At 38.4% G+C, this 12,382-nt stretch overlaps 2 protein-coding genes across 2 annotated transcripts; one reads left to right on the top strand and one right to left on the bottom strand.

The window, feature by feature from the left end:
- The first annotated feature begins 1,025 nt into the window (after positions 1-1,025).
- On the top strand, positions 1,026-4,879 carry LOC103431681 (chlorophyllide a oxygenase, chloroplastic-like). The gene is made up of 9 exons (XM_008369857.4): positions 1,026-1,354; positions 1,825-2,058; positions 2,263-2,367; positions 2,534-2,809; positions 3,064-3,211; positions 3,330-3,514; positions 3,624-3,736; positions 3,872-4,166; positions 4,261-4,879. The coding sequence occupies exons 1-9, from the start codon at positions 1,253-1,255 to the stop codon at positions 4,429-4,431; spliced, it is 1,629 nt and encodes a 542-aa protein (XP_008368079.3). The 5' UTR covers positions 1,026-1,252; the 3' UTR covers positions 4,432-4,879.
- A 304-nt stretch (positions 4,880-5,183) lies between these two features.
- Positions 5,184-5,941, bottom strand: LOC103431682 (uncharacterized). Its single transcript, XM_008369858.4, has one exon. It carries the CDS (start codon positions 5,789-5,791, stop codon positions 5,456-5,458), a length of 336 nt encoding a protein of 111 aa, XP_008368080.3. The 5' UTR covers positions 5,792-5,941; the 3' UTR covers positions 5,184-5,455.
- Between the last annotated feature and the right edge of the window lie 6,441 nt (positions 5,942-12,382).

The following is a 12,382-nucleotide window of genomic DNA, read 5'->3' as shown; positions in this document are numbered from 1 at the left end:
TCACTATATCTCCACCATTTTTTAGGTTTTGCCGTCCAAAATATCAATCTAATAGGGTTTTGGTTTTTCTAATTTATTTGGTTTTAAAGTTTAAGGGCATTTGTGTCTATTTAAGTGATATTTTAGATATATTTGAAAGTTTTTATAAAAACCGACATTTTTGAAATTAAGGGCTAATATTTGGCTATATTTGATAAATACTCTTTATCATCCTCATCACGAGACATAACAATGATCAAACCCATTTCACCAAGCAAATGCCTGGCCCATAGTTGAGGTTGAGTCGGCCCGGGCGCAAAGCTGAGCCTAACCCATTAAGTATGTCAAAGCATATTTTCATCTACTCAACAATGAGATGCTATACACTAAGCAATCAATCACAATTCACAACCATCAACATCTTTGATCACAAATAATCACCCTTTGCCAATCAATTTATCATAAATTAATTGGATCAACGGACAACATTACAAAATGTCCCACGTACAAGAAATAGAGGCTTAGCACCCACCCATTCCAAAACCCAACGCTCAAAGTGTCAGACAAAAAACACCTAACGGGGAAGATAGAAGATAGATCAAGATATCTTGGTCATCCGAGCTGGCACTATTTGAGGGCCCCATTTCAGTGGTAGAACTAGTATTTTAGCTTAGAAGAAATCCAAAAGCATCAATCTAAAAGTTTTTTTGATATTACAAAAATTACTCTGCTGTGTGGTGAGCAACCATCACCGTTGTTTGAGTTTGGTATGGTCTTGTCATCATCATCCTCTTTGTTAAACTTAAATCCCAAGCCTCTTTGACTTTCTTCTTCTCCCCTTCCACTAATCCCCAAACCAGAGTCCTCAAGCAACGGATTGCTTCAACTCTACAGGAGTTACCAACCTCAAATCAAACTTTATGAACAATGTCGATTGAAGCCTTGAGCTTATCAAAAAAAAAATATTGAAAATCATAAGTATAACGCTAAACTTTTATACGTAAAATAAATGTTAAAATAACCCTGAAAACTATCTTGATCTCTTCGTAGCTCCGCCCTTGCTCCACTTTTGCCAGATACTCCTACACAAGCAAAGAGCATGTGGAACTAGAGCTTGCCACGTGGGAGACAACTTTGTCCACGTGGCATATCCTGGGAGGACAACTGAGATCGCGGGCTAGAGCAGCCACTTATCAACAGAAATTTCCAACACTAAATTTAAGACACCAATATCTTACGTTTCTCTCTCTCTCTCTGTGTCTCTCTCTGAGCCATGAGTCTGTCAGCTTCAAACGCCATGACCATTGTAGCCACAGCGGCAGCTCTATCCTTGCCAATATCTTTTTGTAGACCGACCAAGCTTAGCACCAGGAAGGTACGGATTCATACTTATCAAATTTAAGAGACTTGTCGGTTGAAATGTGGATTAATGCATGCTAGGAGGCTTTGGGAAAGGGCTTTAATAATCAAAAGTGCTTATGATAATGTTTGGTAGGACACGTTCAAAGTGTTTATGTATTGTAAAAGTGACTTTTAGGGTTTTTTATTAGAAGTTTCGATCGTGCTTCAAATTCAAACCGCTTATGAAATCATCAGAATCTAGTATGTTTGATAACTACTGGGTAAAAAAGTTGACAACTTGGGATAGGTTTCACCTTTGATTTAAGTGGGCACATGCTAAATTTGAAGGGAAACTTAGCTGGTTTGTTGATTAATTGAGATTATAGATTGAAACTAGTGCTTGGTCCCAAATTAAACAAGATTAAAGCGATGATTTTTAAGCTAGTGATAAGCGTAGTAAGTTAGTATATGGTGGCTTAGGTTGGTGGGATTGTTGTATTTCAGGGTGTGAAAGGAGGATTTCGGGTGTTTGCTGTCTTCGGAGAGGAATCAGAGATAGAGAAGAAGAATGTTTGGAGCACACTCTTTGATGTGGAGGATCCGAGGTCGAAATTTTCACAATCTAAGGGCAAGTTCTTGGATGCAAATCAAGCATGGGAAGTTGCTCGGTATGATATACAGTACTGCGATTGGCGAGCTCGACAAGATGTGCTTGCAATCATGCTCCTCCATGAAAAGGTCAGAGTGCTAATATGAGTAACTTCTATCTAGATTCTGGACGATATATCAAGTTCTAATCTCAAAATCTTTAAAATTTCTACTGCTGCGCGTTGAGCATTGCCGTATACATGGAAGGAAACTATAATTTAGTTGATAATTTTTTATCTTTTTAGTTTCTGAAATGTTCCGTTGGGATTCTTACACTCGGGTATGGCTGCTCAGGTTGTGGACGTTCTAAATCCTCTTGCCCGAGATTATAAGTCTATAGGTACCGTCAAGAAGGAGCTCGCGGAGTTGCAAGAAGAACTACGAGAGGCTCATAGACAGGTGCATAAATTTTTAACGCCTGACGATATAAAATCCTGTAACTTCCAAATAACTTGAATTACCCTTCCATTTATCCGCCTTACTGAAAATTGAGTAGCACTAACAAAGATCAATGAGTTCTAGACTATCCAGCTGATCAGATACTGTTGAAATTGAATTACGACAGGTTCATATATCGGAAGCAAGGGTTTCCACAGCGTTAGATAAATTGGCTTACATGGAAGAATTAGTGAATGATAAGCTGTTACAAGATAGAGCAACTACATCTTCCGAGGAAGCATCCCCTTCTCCCAGCGCTTCTACGCAATCTCTAGATTCTGTAAAACGGAAGCCGCCTCGAAAAAGCTTGAATGTTTCAGGTCCAGTTCAATCCTACCATCCCCGATTGAAGAATTTTTGGTACCCTGTTGCCTTCACCACTGACCTGAAAGATGATACCATGGTAGGCTAGTTCTTCGAATTTGTCATTCATTACTTGTGCATTAGCTACAATAGCAGTAACAACAACAAAAAACATACAGTGGCATAGGTTTTCGTCTCTATATTATAGTTTGAACATTATGGAGATTGGATATTATCTATCGGATTACGCTTCTTCTGCGGAGTTAATCTTTTGAAGAACTTGTTCTTTATTACTAGTTAGTTACTAGTTAGTTTCATTGTGGAACAAGAGTCTTATCGATTTTCCTTTTTCAGGTTCCACTTGATTGCTTTGAGGAACCGTGGGTTCTCTTTCGTGGAAAAGACGGGAAACCTGGATGTGTCCAAAATACCTGCGCACATAGAGCTTGCCCTCTTGACCTCGGTTCAGTAAATGAGGGCCGTATCACGTGTCCCTACCATGGTTAGTGACATCTTAAAAAGGCATTGCCTTTTGCACTATATCTAGGTCATACAACAATGGATAGTTTTATGATTATAGGATTCAACAGTTTGACAACATTCTGATGGATAAATTTCAGGGTGGGAATACTCAACCGATGGAACATGTGAAAAAATGCCATCTACACGATTACACAAAGTGAAGATTAAGTCATTGCCATGTTTCGAGAAAGATGGAATGTTGTGGATTTGGCCTGGTGATGATCCTCCGTCAGCCACTCTTCCTTCTTTACAACCTCCTGCAGGATTTCAAATCCACGCCGAGGTATGCTATAAACGGAATTCTGATCCTTTCAGCTCTTCTTAAAGAAGGTTAGAGATTATTTATATATGTGGACGAGTGTAGTAACATTTTCTTACTGTTTTTGTGGCAGCTCGTCATAGAACTCCCAGTGGAACATGGGCTGCTTCTTGATAACCTTTTAGATCTCGCCCATGCTCCTTTCACTCACACATCAACCTTCGCCAAGGGATGGAGTGTTCCAAGGTTTGTTTCTCTTTTCCTTTATGTGGAAGCCATCCATCAGTATGGAATTGCTTCTGTCGTAGCGCGTTGTTTCACAACAAATCAGTTTTATCAGAAGTTCAGAACTTAACTGTTGTGAATGATCTGAATCTTCAGCTTCGTGAAATTCTTGACGCCTACGTCTGGCCTCCAAGGATATTGGGACCCTTATCCTATAGATATGGAATTTCGACCACCTTGTATGGTTAACTCAACCATCGGGATATCAAAGCCGGGAAAACTAGAAGGGCAGAGTGCTAAACAGTGTTCCACACATCTTCATCAACTCCATGTATGCCTACCTTCTTCTAGAGGTAAAACAAGGTTGTTATACAGAATGTCACTAGATTTTGCGCCCATTCTGAAGCATGTTCCCTTCATGAACTTTGTGTGGAGGCATTTTGCCGAACAGGTAAACAACTTTTTTTGTGACATACTTCACTTCTCACAGAACTATTTTCTCTCGCATTCCCGCTTACAAAATTTGTTGTGCTCCATCCACACAGGTTTTGAACGAGGATCTAAGGCTTGTCCTAGGCCAACAAGAGCGAATGAACAACGGGGCAAATGTCTGGAATTGGCCGGTGACCTACGACAAGCTAGGAGTGAGGTATAGGCAATGGAGAGACGCCTTGGAACGAGGAGATAAACAACTACCCTTCACCAAATCAACTTAAACCCGAATCCAAAACAAGAAATCCTTCTTTTGTAGATGAAAAACTCAGGAACCAACCTGCTTGCTTGGACGGTCTCCTCCTGCACAAACTTGCAAATAAAATGATCATTCAATAAGCCCTTGCAGTGTGGTATTCCTTGGCTTAGACAACCAAATCCAAAAGCGACGCGGCGGGAACTGTTTATTGGTCTGAGGCAAAGAAGAAGATAGTATCTAGAAACAGCCTTGTACAATTCAAGAGAAGAAACTGTGCACTACCCTTTTTTCCTTTCTTTTTTGTGTGCAGTGTTAATATCTTTTATTTTCTTCTCCTTACATGTCCTTGATTTTGTTTCCCACTCTTAGAATTTGGTGTTTTAGACCACCACCCAATTACATGTTGTTGTGTGCTGTACTTGTATGAAAAACATCACTCTCTTTAATGAAAGTCAATTACCCAATTCTTACAATATCGGGCTCTGATGTTTGACAGAAAAACTTAAAACAATGTATCCATCCACATAAACAGCAAAAGTTCTTAAATACACGTTCTCAAAATATTTTTTGTTATTTCTCAACAATTATAATGATAAAATTACCATTTAATACTACGGTCTAATAGTATTCATCTTCATTTGTAAGTGAGATGTCTTATGTTCGATTCTCTCCAAAGATGAATTTGAAAAGGCTAACTCCACATTTCTTCTTAGTATAAATATAAATAATATTGTTCAAAAACAGAAAAACAATGATAAATTGGCTTCGAAACAAATATGCCCAAAAAGAACCAAACCCAATTTTTTGCAACATCAAATTACATTTTACTTCAAATTACAGAAATACCCGAGTACAGAGCACTCAAAAACCCTAAACCCCAAATTGCAATCCACCCCACAAAAATTGATTCCAATTTCTGCTTTTTCTGCTACATTTTCTTGGAAACCAAGCAACTCGATAAAATATAAAATTTGCATTGATTTCAATTTACAAAGATACAGTCTTCAGTGACCACATCAAAACCCTAAAACGCAAATTTCCGATTCATTTCACTGTGCAGCGCCACAGAAGGGGCAGAAGCTGAACTCGGGCTCCACAACCCGATCGCAAAATCGGCACCGCAGAGCCTCCGAGACCGCCGCAGAGCCCACGGTGGTCTTCGGAGGCGGGAGAGAGTAGGACTCAGGAAAGAAGAGGTTGCAATTGTTGCAGTGCATGACAGGCTCTTTCCCCGGCCAACGCCACACGGGGACGAAGAAGAGCTTCAGAACCTTCTCGTACTCCACCAGATCCGCCGGCGACCTGCACGCTATGCACCTGCCCGCGCCGGATTTCAGTACCTCCCGCACCTGCTGCTGGACTCCTCCGGCGAAGAAGAAGAACATTCTTCTCCAAAATTTCCCAAAATCTCTCTGAATTCGTTTTCTTTTTACGGTTTTGGAGTTTTTCGTTCGTGGATTTTATACTGGTCGGCGGCGGCTGGTAAGCTTTTCTGGAGGGTTCGTTGGAGTTCTGGAGGAATATTTTTAGGAGGGGCATCTGTTTTAAAAAATTACGTAGATTACCTAATTTAATTATATGAACATTTTAATTTAAAAATATTTAGATTTTGATAATATTGAAAAAAAAAAGTCATTAAATCGACATCATGAAACTCGTGGAACAGTAAAAGAATATGAAATACATAAAAAAAATTTAATTACTTTCACCGTTAAATTTAAATTTGGACCGTTAGATTTGATCATATTAGACCTTAGTCACTGAATTCAATTAATTTATTAATATAAAACTAAAAAAATATGCATATATGATGGGATAGCCCTACTAACCTAAGGGAAATCTTGACCTAAATTTACCCTTGAAATGAATTTTGAATTAAAACTCATATTTGACCTAAAGATTGGAGCAAGTTGGGGCAAGTTTAGAACTTAAAATTTGAGTTTTACTTCAAATATTGGAGTAAGTCTTAGAGGAACATTCACTTGCTTGGTGCTTTTCCCTAAAAACTTGGATTTTTATTAAAATTTTTAGCATGCTTTTAATAAAAACACTTATGAGCTTGAGATAACAGTCTGTTAAAGTATTGAGAATTGTGTTATTCTTCTGTTAAAATATTGATTATTGTGTTATTCTTTTGGTAATGTCAAGAAGATTAAATTTTTAAGTTAAAATTTGTAAACTAAATGATGTGGTTATTCATGATTGAATTATTAATTAAGTGTCGATTAACATGCTTCTTTTCTGTTGATGACACATCATTTGGTTTACAAAATTAGTTTAAAATTTTGGTCTCTCTAACATTACTCTTCTTTTTTCTCTTTTTTTTTATTATTTATTTTTATTTTTTTATTATCAAAGAGGTGAAACAAAAGGTGAAATTTTATTGACCAGACGCACCAAATCAATCCATTAGGAATGTAAATCAACAATATCAATCCACAAGTCATTCCATTAGGTTAATTTCAAGGATTATTCGTTAGGGTGTAGAACGAGGAGGGGCTTCATGGAAAGGAAATCGATGCGGCTAGTTTTCTTTTCCCATTCGCAAACAAGGATTGTCCTTCAAATAATTGGGGTTACACTGGGATTGGACTGAAGTTGTGGGAGGTTACTCGGAAAGTGGGAAATTCGTACTGGGTGGAAGAGATAAACACCACATTTCACGTCCCCTATTTTATTCTTTTCTGTTTTTAGCTTTCCAATAATTTGTTTTCTAATTTCCGTTTTTTTCATTTATTGTTGTGACAAAATTATCCTTGTGAATTTGTTTCTATTATTTTTGGTTCGGTGTAGATTTCTTTTTGTTTCAGGGGCTTTTATGTTTTTTTGTTTGTGAAGTCTATGACTTTAAAGTGGGGTTCTGACTTTCTAATAGGAAAGATATATGCGTTAACTCAGTACATGTAAACAAACAATTAAAATCGAGGATAATTGCATCAATTATACTCAGTATTTAGAGAACCTTATTTTGTTAGAGAGTGTCAATCAAAATCTATAAAATGACCATCATCTTTGGGGAATTTGGAAAAATAACCAAATTTCGGATCCTAAATAGAATTCTAACCAACATTTTAAATTTTTAATAATTATAACCAAAAGTTAATATGAAAATACTAATACACCCTTAAAATAAAGTTTTCTAAAAAAAAAAGAAACCAAAAAACAAAAGGTTCGGCTATCTTTTACTGCCATCTCTGTCTTTTCTATAGAATGGATGATAATCTAAAACCACAGAAACCCAACCCATCACATCCCAACCCAAGCACAGCCAGCCATGGCGTGTAGCACGATCCCTCTCTCTTCCTCTTTTATACCTTCACACACAACCTTCATTTAGTTCCGAACCCCCAAAAAAATTTCGACCTCCTCCATACGAAGACGACTCTTACTCTCTATCTCAGTCAGCTTCCTCCTCTGCCCTCCAATTTCTGATTTTCTACTACGATGATGTAATCCTTGAGTTTGAGCACTTGCACCTGCTGCCCTTCCTCAACATCTCAGTCCCTCAATTGGTACCTCCACTTCTAAGATCGGCTCCAGAACCAAATCGTTGGTGAAAAGCCCAAAATGTGATGGTCCCTATCTCTTTCTCTCATTTTCTCCAAAGGTTGAACTTTGGATTTTGTTTTCTTCTATGATTGAATTGGGGTTTTAGGCTGTCTAAGGAACTTCAAGGAGCACGGGTGGCTTTGAACTTATTCAATTCTACTTCGAATCTCCTTATCTTAATTGAATCTTGCTTTGTTTAATTTCCATGGATGACAATTTATTTTTTTTGGGTTTTTTTTGAGAAAACTTTATTTGAAGGGTATATTAGTACTTTCATATCAATTTTTGGTTATAATTATCATAAATTTAAAAAGGTGGCTAGAATTCTATTTAGGGTCCAAAATTTGGTTAGTTTTTCAAATTTCCCATCCTCTTTTGGTATATAATATTTGTACTAATGGGTTTAAGAAAACTTTAGTTGTCCAACAGCATCAAACACCCTTAAATAAGTCACTTAGAGAATCTCCAAAGGAGACGTCAACAATAATAAGTCAAGATCATATTTGATGGCTGATGTGGCAAATTGAATACAAGTGTTAAATCCTCTTCTTTTCTAATAAATGTGTCAAATATGTATTTAATTAGGCCCAAATATATAATAACTATTATGTTGTATGCCTATTTAACTGAGTTATTATAACGGAATAGAGAGGTAGAGGCCATCGGTAGTGAGAGAGAGAAAATAAAGATTTAATTGTGAGGTGCGTATTGTATCACCCAATTGTGCATTTATTTATAGTAATAGGATAGGTTAAATCCTTACCCTTTTAGGATTACAACTCTTAATAGGATATTAACTACTAAAGGGAATATAAAAGATATCCCTATATACACTAAGATTTACATAATCACATTCCGATTCCAAATATGACTGCAACACTCCCCCTTGAGTATGTAAATACTCAACAAAACATCGCATCAGATTTTCAGTAGATAAGGTAGAACAGTTGATGAAGTAGACGACACAACAGGCGAATGCGAGTCGCAAATTTAATGAAAGTATGCATTGATAGTAAAACTCACAAAACCTCGCTATGGTAAAACCCAAGGTATGGGGAAAACACATAGACTAAGGAGAAAAGTGAGAAGTATGCATAATGTCTAAAACAAATGTCAAACAAGACGAAAGTAGTGAACTCAACAGAGTATGATCATCCCAGGATGGGTGCCTCGTTCAAACCTCGTTAGGTAGCACCAGTGGGAAAAATGTTTCTAATCGTAAGAAAAAGAGTACATTAAGATCAAATGAGTATCCTTCAGGATACTTCCCTTAAGTTAGACATAACTTCTAAATAAGAGAACTACAAGTGATTCAACTCAGATAATCCACGCATACCGATTCCTTGGATAAGCTTCTAGAAAGTAGACTTGGGCATTGATTTGGTGAAGAGATCGGCCAGGTTGTCCTGGGAACGGATTTGCTTAACTTCAATGTTCTGATGCTGCTGTTGCTGATAAGATTGTCTCCCTTGATGTATCCCTTTTTTAACTCCTCGATACATGCTGCATTGTCTTTAAAGATCGTTGTAGAAAGGTCAACAACGGAAGTAAGATCACTAGTGCTTCGAATATGTTCCATGACTGCTCTCAACCAAAAGTACTCACGTGATGCTTCATGTAGGGCGAGAATCTCAACATGGTTGGAAAAAGTCACAAATAGCATTTGCTTGGTAACCTCCAAGATATAGCGGTGTCTCCAACAGTAAAGACATAGCCTGTTTGAGAATGTGCCCTATGTGGGTCAAACATATATCCAGCATCTGTATAACCAACTAGGCGGGAATCAATCCGAGAACCAAGAGGGGCGGCAACTCTCGAAGATTTGAGGGTATAGTACAAGCCCAAATCCATCGTACCTTTGAAGCAGTGGAAAATGTCTTTAACACCATTTCAATGCTTGCATGTGGGCGCATTGCTGTATCTTGCCAAAAGATTAACAGCGAATGAAATGTCAGGTTTAGTGTATTGAGCCAAGTACAATAAAGCCCTAATTGCACTTAGGTATGGAACTTCGGGTTCCAAAATCTCTTCCTCATCCTCCCTTTGGACGAAAGGGATCTTGTTTAGCATCTAGAGTTCGAACGACCATAGGTGTACTCGAAGGCTTCACTTTATCCTCATTAAAACGTCGCAACACCTTTTGGGTGTAGTTTAATTGATGTACTAAGGTTTCATTCGAACAATGCTTGATCTCTAGGCCGATACAATATTGAGTTTTCCCAAAATCTTTCATCTCAAATTCTGATTTTAAGTGAGTGGCAATTTCCTCAAGCTTTGCGAAAGTTCCAATGAGGTTCATGTCATCGACATAAGCTACAATGATCGTAAATCTGGAATGTGACTTCTTTATCAAATATTCACTCAGATGGTTATACCACATCCGCCCGGATTGTTTCAATCCGCAGAGTGATCTCCTCAATCTAATAAAGAGAGTGTTCCGTGGTCTAGAACTATTTGAACCAGTCAATGGAAGTTCTTCTATAACTTTCATGTAGATTTCCGTATCTAGATCCCTATAGAGATACGTGGTTACCACGTCCATAAGCTGCATATTTAGTTTTTCGAAAACTACCAAACTGATTGGGTAGCGGAATGTTATGACGTCCATTACGGAGGAATACGTCTCCTCATAATCAATCCCAAGGCACTGAAAGAAGCCTTGTGCTACGAGGTGTGCTTTGTATTGCACTATTTCATTCTTCTCATTACGCTTCCTCACGAAAACCCACTTGTAGCCAACGGGTTTCACATGTGGTAAAGTAGGAGCTCCAGGTCCAAACAGCTTAAGTTTCGTAAGTTAATTGAATTTAACCTAGATTGCTTGTTTCCAATTTGACCAATCCATTCTACGTTGGCATTCATCAACGGAACATGGTTCAATGTCATCGCTAAGCATGATGTCAGTAACTACTGTGTACGTAAATGCATCGTTGATGATCATCTCATTTCGATTCCAAATCTCATCCAATACTGCCTAGTGGACCGAAATCTCGTGATTCTCGGAAGGCCGAGTTGTTTCGTCTAAGACATCACTGTAATATAAAATAACCCTCATGCGTTGGAACGGATGAGTGAGCGATGGTCGAATTCAAACTAGGATCACTAGTTGGTGCTGATTTCCTATTATGGGGTTGTGAATCCCTTCAACCAAAGGGTCTGCCATGCTTCATGGTTGGAACAGATGATTGGCTAGCCGCCAATGTACCATGCCGCGTGGAAGTTGTGGCCTCCCTACCTTTGGAGATGGTCTGGCCTTCCCAGGTAGGATTATGACGTACGCAGGGTACATCTATCCTTGCAGGTACGTTTGCAGCGAGTATATGTAAGGGTGGGCAAACGGGTATAGGAATTGTAAATCGGGGTGGGTAATCAAAGTTCAAGGCGGGTAAGGGTCGATTTTAATTTTTTAATAAGAGAAATGGGGCAGGGCGGATCTTTGAAATTTTAAGGTCGGGCTAGTTCCAGATGTATAAGAAAACAGGGCCCCGGACCGGCCCGTTTGTAATTGCAATGGACATCGCATCTGCACTCACTCTTCGCCCCTCTTATTTGTGCAAGTCTACAGTCTATCTCTCAGACTCTGGCTAACACACTCTTTCTCTATCTCTATATTTCTCATTTCTAATAGGAAATGGATTTGATCCCTACCACTCGTCGGACTTGAAAAATCCCACCCAAACTTGATTACTCAACAGTAGTCATCCACGACGACGATGACTCCGAGTCCGATTGACAGAGCAAGTAGAATAGCTTCAACCCAGAACTCGACCTCTACACCATCATAGTATATAAAGGTAATGCCAACGAAGATGAAGATGATGGCGTCTCTCTCCCTCCGCTCTTTAAACGCCTCCCCAAGGACTTCGGGTCAGGTCTAAGACATCCGTACCATCCCCTTTTTCTTTACACCATTAGGTATCATTAGGGTTTGAGATTGGTGAATCTTTTTTGGGAGAGGGGTGTTATGTGATGATTGCATAAATTCCTAGGGTTTAAGTGAAATTTGATTTAGGATTACAATACTTTGTAGGTCTAGTGTTTTGATTGTGAGATAATGATGATTGAATTATTGAAACTTCTAGCGGTTTGTATGAATCATATTTAAGAATTAAAAGTTTTAGAGCTGAATTTGTTTTCAGGATTAGTAAATTTTGTGTTGCTTGATTTAGTATTCAGGTGGTGATAACAATGATATTTGAAGTGGATTTACATGGGCATGTGTTATACTTTGTTTAATTTATGGTTTTTTTTCAAAGAATTTTGATGTGCAATAAGTTAGGAAACTCAATGAAGTTTAGTTTTCATGCTTGTGGAGAGAGTCGGTCAGCGGGACTGTGGTGAGGAGGATGAGCAGTGGCGCTGGTTCGATGATGAGTAGGACAGTGATGAGTATGCAGGTTAAACTGGATTTGGAACTGGGTTCTGGA

Source organism: Malus domestica, chromosome 15 (genome assembly GCF_042453785.1).
Source record: "Malus domestica chromosome 15, GDT2T_hap1".
Lineage (NCBI taxonomy): Eukaryota > Viridiplantae > Streptophyta > Magnoliopsida > Rosales > Rosaceae > Malus > Malus domestica.
This window is presented reverse-complemented; position numbering and strand designations above follow the sequence as displayed.

What these genes read in the sequence shown, in the direction of transcription:
- LOC103431682 (XM_008369858.4), bottom strand. Translation starts at nt 5,791, where the DNA reads ATGTTCTTCTTCTTCGCCGGAGGAGTCCAGCAGCAGGTGCGGGAGGTA.
- LOC103431681 (XM_008369857.4), top strand. Translation starts at nt 1,253, where the DNA reads ATGAGTCTGTCAGCTTCAAACGCCATGACCATTGTAGCCACAGCGGCA. An exon ending in TACGAGAGGCTCATAGACAG is followed by an intron (nt 2,368 to 2,533) that starts GTGCATAAATTT and finishes GAATTACGACAG; the next exon opens with GTTCATATATCGGAAGCAAG. An exon ending in GATTTCAAATCCACGCCGAG is followed by an intron (nt 3,515 to 3,623) that starts GTATGCTATAAA and finishes TTTTTGTGGCAG; the next exon opens with CTCGTCATAGAACTCCCAGT.